This window comes from Oryzias melastigma, linkage group LG2, assembly GCF_002922805.2.
Source record: "Oryzias melastigma strain HK-1 linkage group LG2, ASM292280v2, whole genome shotgun sequence".
NCBI lineage: Eukaryota > Metazoa > Chordata > Actinopteri > Beloniformes > Adrianichthyidae > Oryzias > Oryzias melastigma.
Window position 1 is genome coordinate 3,813,506 of NC_050513.1, and position 9,024 is coordinate 3,822,529.

At 38.4% G+C, this 9,024-nt stretch overlaps 2 protein-coding genes across 5 annotated transcripts in view; both read right to left on the reverse strand.

Moving 5' to 3' along the window:
• Window positions 1-2,666, reverse strand: part of cep68 (centrosomal protein 68) — a 20,589-nt gene extending 17,923 nt beyond the window's left edge. For all 4 annotated transcript variants that reach the window (XR_002921608.2, XM_024294487.2, XM_024294485.2 and 1 more), the window contains exon 1: window positions 2,388-2,666. The gene's annotated coding sequence lies outside the window, so the exon portion shown is untranslated. The remainder of the gene's footprint in view (window positions 1-2,387) is intronic.
• A 119-nt stretch (window positions 2,667-2,785) lies between these two features.
• On the reverse strand, window positions 2,786-6,362 carry sdhaf4 (succinate dehydrogenase complex assembly factor 4). Its single transcript, XM_024294488.2, has 3 exons — window positions 6,199-6,362; window positions 5,482-5,595; window positions 2,786-3,934 (listed from the first exon to the last, which is right to left on the reverse strand). The coding sequence occupies exons 1-3, from the start codon at window positions 6,275-6,277 to the stop codon at window positions 3,825-3,827; spliced, it is 303 nt and encodes a 100-aa protein (XP_024150256.1). The 5' UTR covers window positions 6,278-6,362; the 3' UTR covers window positions 2,786-3,824.
• Window positions 6,363-9,024: the final 2,662 nt, after the last annotated feature.

Consider the following 9,024-nt stretch of genomic DNA (forward strand, 5'->3'; position numbering starts at 1 on the left):
TACTGATCCGAAAAGTGATCCGAACCGTGACCCTAAAACCGTGACACGATCCGAACCGTGAGTTTTGTGATCCGCAACACCCCTATTTATTATGTAAATAAATTAAATAAATAAAATAAAAAATAATTCAGTAGGATTTAAAATAGAAAAGTCTTTCTTACAGATAAATATTTAAGAGAAAAGGGCTTTGCAATTCCACATAAAAAAAGGAATAGCATTATTTTTCATTTATTATTAATGCACATTTTAATTTGAAAATGCATTGCTTATTCTTAAATAAGTTTAACTTGCTTTCCTTTCAAATGTTTGAAGAGGTAATTGGATTTTCCATCACTATTCTGTTTCCTCCACTACATTTTCGAGTCTGTGTAACAAGTAGTTTTCCTAAAATGCAAAAGCAAAGCAAATAAAAAACAAGGCTGCTGTATTATTGACTCTCCAACAGCTGTGTCGGGGTAATGTCCAAAATTTGCTTGCCAGCCGAGATTTGCATAACCTTATCAAAGCCCGCAGGATCAACATAACATCATTCATATTATGGCGTAGCACCGTCCCAGAGCTAACCATTATCATATGTGTTAATTTAGCTCAGGGGTCTGCAACCTTCAACATTTAAAGAGCCAGTTGGGTCGATTTAATGGGAACCACAAAGTTTTACAGAAATGGCACGATAAAGTATCTTCAGCTTCATAATTAAAATAAGACACTCCTTTGTATTCATGTTATTTTTAGTATGATGATTAAAAGTAATCAAATTATTGTTTCTGTGCATGAATGAAACATAAACATTACAAGAATAATGGCATTTTTCTAAAAATGAAATTGGTTATAACTTTTGACATGACCCCCTTTCAAAATAAAAGACAGGATCATGTCAACGCAGCAAATGTTGTATTAGGTAGTTTAATGTCAGCAATATTTTTTAAAAAGACTATACAAAGTTTATTTTATAGTTTTTGCTGGAAATGCATAGAAATAATTCAGAGCTAATTAGTGACCCTGACTGTGTGTTTCAGACGATATGGCACAATTAAAACCCTTGAAACTGTCAGCTTTCTAATCTGCCGTGTACGAATCGTGGTACTGCTTACTGACCTCGAGTTCAGTGGTACACGGCACTAAATGTTTTAGTACAACTATGAAGTTGTAGAGCTTGATTGATTGTTGGAGCATTCTGGGTACTGTAGTCGTAGCCTGGTGGAGTGATATGTCTTCAAATTGTTTGTGAATAACTTGAATAAAGTTTGACAGTTTTTTTTTTTTTTATGAATCTGTCTCAGTCAGAAAATAGGTTCCTTTAAAAATAAAAAAAATATTTCAATTTTCTTCAACCCGAGAGCCACAATGGAGGAGTCAAAGAGCCACATGTGGCTCCAGAGCCTCAGGTTGCAGACCCCTGATGTAGCTCATCACAGGGGGGTTTAGTACTTTTTCTTCTCGCTGCTCAAAGCACTAAAATGTCAAGCAGAGTAGGGAGTAACACATTATGAAAATAATTGAATACAGAAACACAAGTTTTTACTAATTCATTTTGAGTAATTTTTTACTAATTACATGTCAAATAACTTATGACAGACACCACTATGGTCTTTAACTTTAAAGTTCCACTCCAATCATCTTTTGATCTTTTCTCTGAGTTGTGGGCAGGACCGCTGAAAACACAGTAAGCCAGCTCCCACTTCCCATCATCCATCTGCCTACACTCTCTCTTGCAAGCTTACAGCTCCTCACATCCCCGACCTAACTTATCCGTAGGGAAAAAAAACAGTGATCAATATCAGAGCTTTCCAGCTGTTGAGTTCAGATCCAGATTCCAGCTCAGACCAGAAAAACAAAGACGTTCATGGGTCTATTTGTCTAACAGTGGATGCATCCGAATGGGGCGGAGCAGGGAGCTTATGGCCTGCCCCTGTATTTTCTACGTCACAAATACAATCTTTTCAAACTGCATTTTTTTTTAAACTCCTCCTGATTCACTTTGATTTAATAAACACTCTGAAATGCAGTTTAAAGCGAAGTTTTCTTCATGTGTCCTCCATCATCAGAAAAAGCCACAAAAACACGCTGATCATCAGAGTTTCCTGCAGACTGGTGAGGGTTGACAAATGCCATTTTGAGAGTGTAACCATAACAACCAGCAACACCAGAGATGAGTGACCTAAACCAGTCGTCCATTCTTCCTCTGGACCATGGAAGGAGCACAAAGAGAAACAGAGAGTATGTAGAATCCAAAACCCCGGTTGGTTTCCGAGGCGGAAGTGCAGCGTCTGTTCTTTCATTACACTTCTAAAATACCAATGATAAAAAAAAAAGTGAGACGAACGAATTCTTCTACAAGTCATAGCGAAACAAAAGCCTAAAAACCGTCAAAGACGGCGTTTATTTACCTCCCAGAAGCGGACCCGCCGGGAGCGTCCAGCCGCAGGAGCGACTTTCTCCTCCTTCCTCCTGACGGCGCAGGCGCGTCCGGGTATGGAGCTCCCGCTGTGCCAACATTTTCCCGAGGGCTTTACTTTAATGTAACAACACTGCACAGAACATAGATTAAAAAAAGAAAGTAAAACCCTAAAACAACGTTGAAAATTATTTAGTAATATTACCAGGGACTTAACAAGGAATTGATAAATCGATTTCTACGATCCAACCAGATGGATCTGAGGCAGAATGCAATTGAACTATGTCATTATAAAGTTAGCTGACTTGAACTCATCTTCATTAGAATTAAATTGTAAAAACAAATCCTGTAAGTTTGTTTTATATGAGCTTTCAAAAATAAGACACAACGTTCAAAACTTTGTTTTATTGAATCTTCATTATCTCATAAATATTTGTAGCCTGTCTAGAGATATTTTTCAGTCACAGTAAAAACTGAATGCTGACTTTTGGCTCGTCCTCCTTTAAGGTGTGGTGGATGAATACAGTCAAATGAAACAATACAAGTGATAGAAAAATTGACATTTTCTGAACATAAATGTATGCAGTTTATTAGCAGGGTCCTCATAATGGCTGTACATTATGCAGAGTAGGTTGGCTGTTAGGAAAAAATCTGTTCCAATAAATCTATATTTTCAAGTTTGATGTCTTTGTTTTGTTTGTCTTTGAAGTCCTAGGTTGTTTCTGTCTCTTAGATATGTCGCGTCTTTGTACATTAGGGGCACCATGTGTGCAAATATGAGAATAAGTCTTTGGCCACACTCAAATCAGAACTTCTTTCAAGATGATCTACAGCAGAATTTTAGACCCAGCTGGTCTGAAACACAGAAGTTCCTCCTGTCAACCATTCTATCACTACAGTTTATCAACTTTTAAAGGGATTTTTTTTTGTTCCCGTGAGGGATCTAATGTTCAGGGTGTAACCCACCTTCACCCAACAGTAGCTGTGATAGGCTCCAGCAACTCTGAGGATTCAGATGATGGATGGAGGGATTTCTTTCTGTTATTGCTTGATTGGTCATTTCATTCTGGCCTGTGAACGGCGGGAGCATTAAAAGACAATCAACCTGTCAGTGTTAAGTCATTAGTGCACTTTACATTTTCTAACAGGGGTGTAATTCCTGGACTGGAAAAGAAAGAACATTGTCTATAAACAAAAAATTGAACAATCTTCCAGAAAGTCTGAAAGAAAAACTTAAAAGTTCTGTGAAGACCATCTCACTTAGTGGAATTGGAATTTGTTGTAGGGTGAAACAGACAAGAAACACAAACAACAGAAATTATATTTAAAGTGGAGGATTTGTGAAAAACATTTCACAAATTGAAGCTTTTCTGTTTGTAACATGGATTTGCTACTATACAATAAAGATCTCAATGATCCAGTTTCCCAGCTAGAAGTCCACACAGCGGCCCCGCCTCTCCCAGTCTCCATAGCGGGTGGGCTCTGGGCCTCGAGGACCACCTTTCTCCTTTGTTGCGGGGTTTACATCATCAGGAAACTCTGAAAGAGACAGCAAAAACTGTTTTCATTAAGTTTGGATCAACCGAGCATCATAATGACAGAGGATTCCACTAAACACTGTTTCTCTTGATCAAAGATTTCACTGTTTTTATAATTCATGTTTCAGTGTCTGAAGTTTTAAAAAGTTCCCTTATAAAAGCATAAAAAATGTTTGTATTGTCTTAGTGTTTTCTTGTGTCTGTTGTAAACTGACTGTGGCCGCCTTCTGGTTGGAAGCAAAAGAGAGGTTTAATCTCAATGGTTATAATAGTAAAAAAAATGAATCCACATCTTGTACAGACTGAAAGCCCGTGCTAGGAGCATTACTTTAATAAAAATGATCCGTTGTTGTCACTCATAGCTTGACCCAAAAAGTACCTGAGTCACTAACTGAATGTCAGAAGTAACAGAAAAAGTAACTATAGGGTTACTATAAAAGTGTTACTTTGTCAACTTTGGGATTAAAAAAAAAAAACAATTTTCACAAGAACACTGAAATGAGTAAAACAGACACATACTTGTGTATAAGCTTCAATTCTGATGACACGGTATGATCAAGAAAAGTAATCTGTAAATAACTTTTGTAGTAATAACAAAGACTGTGGTGGAAATTAAATAATTCAAACTTAAAATTTATAGACATCTGATCTTTGATACATCTGCATTTCATTGTGGATGTCCCCACAGCCTTGGCTCCTGGTCATAATGGACTATACATGCACATTCCTGCCTTTCAACAGAATGAATCTGAAAGAACATCTTCATCTAGAAGATGTTCAATTTCCTGGAGCTGCTTCAGACGTTTCTGCTCCTTCTTCCACTCGTTTGGTGTTTTTGTGAGACGTTTATGGCTGCGTGTGTAAAACAGTGTTGGCTCTGATTGGCTACCATGAAACATGGCTTTGGCCTCAGCCAATCATTGCTTATACTGTTGTAAACCCGCCTAGTTTGCTCCTCTGATAGATAACCATGTTATAGCAGGTGGTGTGTTTGGCTTGCAGAGTAATGGAACCGTGTTCACATTCAGTAACAGTCATGACAGTAATTAGATTCCTCCATTACTGAAAACATTACATGACTGAGGCTATAACGTATAAACTCTGCTGAAAGCAGCAAGAACTGAATAAAAGGTTTTGTTTCGAAACCAAAACTTGACTCTTGAAAAGATCATTTCCACAAACAGATTCATGTTGAAAACTGAGACTGTAACTGATGACATATATCATCATGTGCCTGAAGACAGAGTGAACAGAGAAAGGCCCATGGATGAGTAAGTCTGGTGTGGGAGCCCACCAAGCTTTCTTGTCCAACATCAGCACTAACTGAACTTGGAACCAGAGAAATGCTTAAGAAAACGGTTCTCCTGAACTTCGGGAGAGTCTTCCCTCAAAAGTTGTAAATGTCAAGGCTGAATCATGCAAAACCCATTGGATTATGAATGTGAGGTCACTGGGATTCACGTGTGTTTGTTTTTAATGCAACCATAAGGGGCCAGTTGCAAGTCTAGATGACTGCAGAAGGTGGTGACAGGATGAGCATGTCCTCACTTTCTAGAACATCTTTGTTTTTCCCTTCAGGAACGTCGAAGCGTCCTTGTGGGGTTTTGGCCTTCCTCAGTGGCTCCTTGTCCGTCGCCGTTCCGCTGGCCGCCCGAGTGCATCCTCAAGAGAGAACAAAAACATTTGTAAAACCAAGAACTTCAAACTCAGTCAGGCGGCCTGCTGCTGGCTAAGAGAGGAATCAGCTCAGAGTAAAGACAAAAACATTTGTTCCTCTATAAAAATCTATGACTGAATTCAGTTTTAATCGGCTATTTCCACCAAATGAACAAAGGATAGGTTAACCTTTTTTAAAGTAATTATAGATAAATGTGCCACATTTAACACACCAGCTCATTTTAGCATGGACAAACTAGGTTTGACCCCCTTTCTTAAAAACAACTCAAAAAACAAAATAGTTTCTGTGTTGTGAGATCATATTTCAAGGAAACCAACAGCAATTAAATAAAGATTAAATATTATTTCCCAGGCTGATGTCAGTATAACAGCACGGGATCTGTGACTAATCCATTTTGTTTTCGTTTTTATTTTACCCACAATGACAGTATCATTATTAAGTAATATACAGGCTGTCGATACAGAGCTAAGTTGTGTCTCTATACTCCCATTGAGCTGTCATCATCACCATGTTAGACATTTGCGTAACGGTATATAATCTACAGGTCAGCCGATCATAGATCACGCTCAGTCTGAACTTACACCGACCTGTGAGCACAGACTCCACCGACACCCCTCTGGACACTGCTTGTTTACTGGCCGAGACCCAAACCCGCAGAAAAAACATGTTTAAAGGCTGTTGAGAACAGAAAAAACAGTCGACTTTTGGCCTGGGCTGACAAGGCTGTAGCCGTCGATTCTTTATTACGTCATTTGTAGCATCACTCCGCGACGGTGGCTTGATGCAATGTTCCTCTTGTGCCAGCAGAGGGAGCCAAAGCACCACTCACACACTGGATCTTGAGATAGTGTCGCACTTTTTCCTCACTTTTTGGGGGTGAGGGTGAGGGTGGGGCTCTGCACTTTTTTATTCCATTAAACTGCCTTTCTGTCCGGAACTAAAAAAAAAAGACACAATGAAATATGTTGTTTAAAAAGAGCATCAAGAGGAACAGGTCATGTTTAAGGGGTCCAGTTTCAGAACAAAGAAATGATACCAGTTCTATAGTGATTTTTTGAAAAAACAAAATTGCTATTGAATATTTAATTGTATGTACAATGTATGTATGTACAATTGTATGAAATTGTATGCACAATGTACAATGAGTGTATAATGTGCAATGTATCCATTGTATAATATATACATGTATTTTTTGTGTTATGATTTTTTTGTTTTTTCGTGTGTGTCTCGTACGTTCCCACTCTTGACCTGCATCTTATCGTGCTGAGTGGGCTTATAAACTTGCTTATAAAATTCCATTCGCATGTGGTAAAGAGTTATCACTTTTGAATAATGTGCTCTACTTTTAACTGGAATCGTTGGCCCAAACTTTAGAGGAGTTTGAGAATGGATCCCCAATTCTAATCTGACATAGCAGCTTTGAAGTGCTGCTACCACACACTTGCTTGAATTTTTTTTTATTTTTTTTATTTTTATTTTTTGGTAGATTTCAATATGAAGGTCAGCGGCTGGGTGGCTCAGTGGGCTAGGTGAAGGGGTGGCACGCAGGAGCCCTGAGTTCGATTCCCAGGGTTGTCCACTGATCCCCACCCAGATTGGGTCCTTAGTCAAGACCCTTGATGCTGCTGCCTAACTGGGTCCCTGTGCCCCTCAAGTACAGGGTTGTGTCAGGAAGGGCATCCGGCGTAAAAACTCTGCCAAATCACTGATGTGGAACAGTGGGTGCTGTTACGCTGTGGAGACCCCGAAAGTGATAAGCTGAAAGTGAACATTTCAATATGAAGGTTAGGAGAAAGTTAGACGTTAAGCAATTGGCAATGAGGAGATCCCGAAAGCAGTGCTTCTTCTTCGTTTGTTGCTTCAGACTGTTGCAGAGACAGGAGGCAGAACTGGAGGCAGCAGAGATGAAGATGCTGAGATTCACTTTATAACTACATGGATCAACTTGAATAAAAATATTCCTTTGTTGCTCTGCTCAGATCCTTGTTAGTCTTTCTATCACACTCAGATTCCATCAGGCATCGTTGTACCCTGCTAGGTGTTTGTCTTTCTCGTCCAATTCTCAGCATCTTCAGTCTTCATCCAAAAACCACTTCTTCGTCAAATGAAAGAGGAGGCACTGAAGATGCTTTGGGGATATCTTCATTGGCAAGTGCTTAGCATCCTCTGTTTGACTTTCTGCCAAGATTCCTATCAAAAATCTACCAAAACGTATGTTTTAAGCAAGTACATGGTATCATCACTTCAAAGCGTCTTTGTCAGATTTGGATTGGGAATTCATTCTCAAATTCGTAGTGTACATGATCAAAAAGTGTGAAGGCTTTCAATGTGGTCGCTGAAGAGTGAACAGTTTTCTTAAAGAAAAAGTTCAATAACTGAAAATGCGGCTAAAATAGCTGAAGGATTCCAAAGATCCTTATTGAAGCAAACGTGTGGAGTAAGATTGTAAATAAAGCCTGATCTAAAAAAGAATACAAAAGATGCAGAAACATCTACTACTAAATGAGCTAGAAAAAAAGAACGGAATGGAGCCAAGATGGAGCAATAACAGCAAAAGTGAAAGAGAAATAACGCGTGGAAAAGAGCAGCAGTTATTTATGACTATTGTGTAATCCAGGGGAAAATGTTCAATAAAATGCAAAGTCTGTTGTGATAATGGATCTATACTAGTATAGAAAGATGTCTGTGTAGAATGCTCAACAAAAGGGTCTGCAATCATGCTTGCATCTCACCTACTTCAGCTTCACTGTCCCGGGTGTAAGGGTGAGTAAAGGGGGCTAAGTCTTCGGTAAACAGCCGGTTATGATCGTTTTAATTAAAATATTACAATCATTTATTTTATTTGACAGTTGCTATCATGTTTTGTAAGGATGTGCTGACAAAGATAAGGTGATCAGAGGTGTAGTTAGTCCTCGTTAGGAAGTGTTTTAAGGCTTAGAAAAAACAAATTAATATATTGCATTTTTGCTTTTAGGACAGAGTTCTAATCAAGTATATTTTCTTTGTTTATCTGTAAAAATATGATCATTTCAAGTCAAATTTAGTAAAATGTGTAAACACAAATAATGAAAAAAACCAAGCAAGGATAAATCAAATTCTGTGAAAAACTAAATGCTAATTGACAGAAAAGGTCTATTTTTACAGATCCAGTTTAAGTTCAGCTTGTGTTCATACGAAGGAACCTGCAGAAATCAATGGAACTTCACACAAACGTAACTCTGACACCTGAGGCGTCGCCAGTGACGCCTAAACACAAAATCTGTAACACCGTAGCTTTTCAACCGTAAACACGATCGATGTCATTCCAGCAGAAAATGACAGTAAATCAGAGAACATAAACACTGGAGCTCTGAAAGGGTTAACATTTCCATTGCAATAAATAATCTATAGAATTATGCAACATTTAATAAATG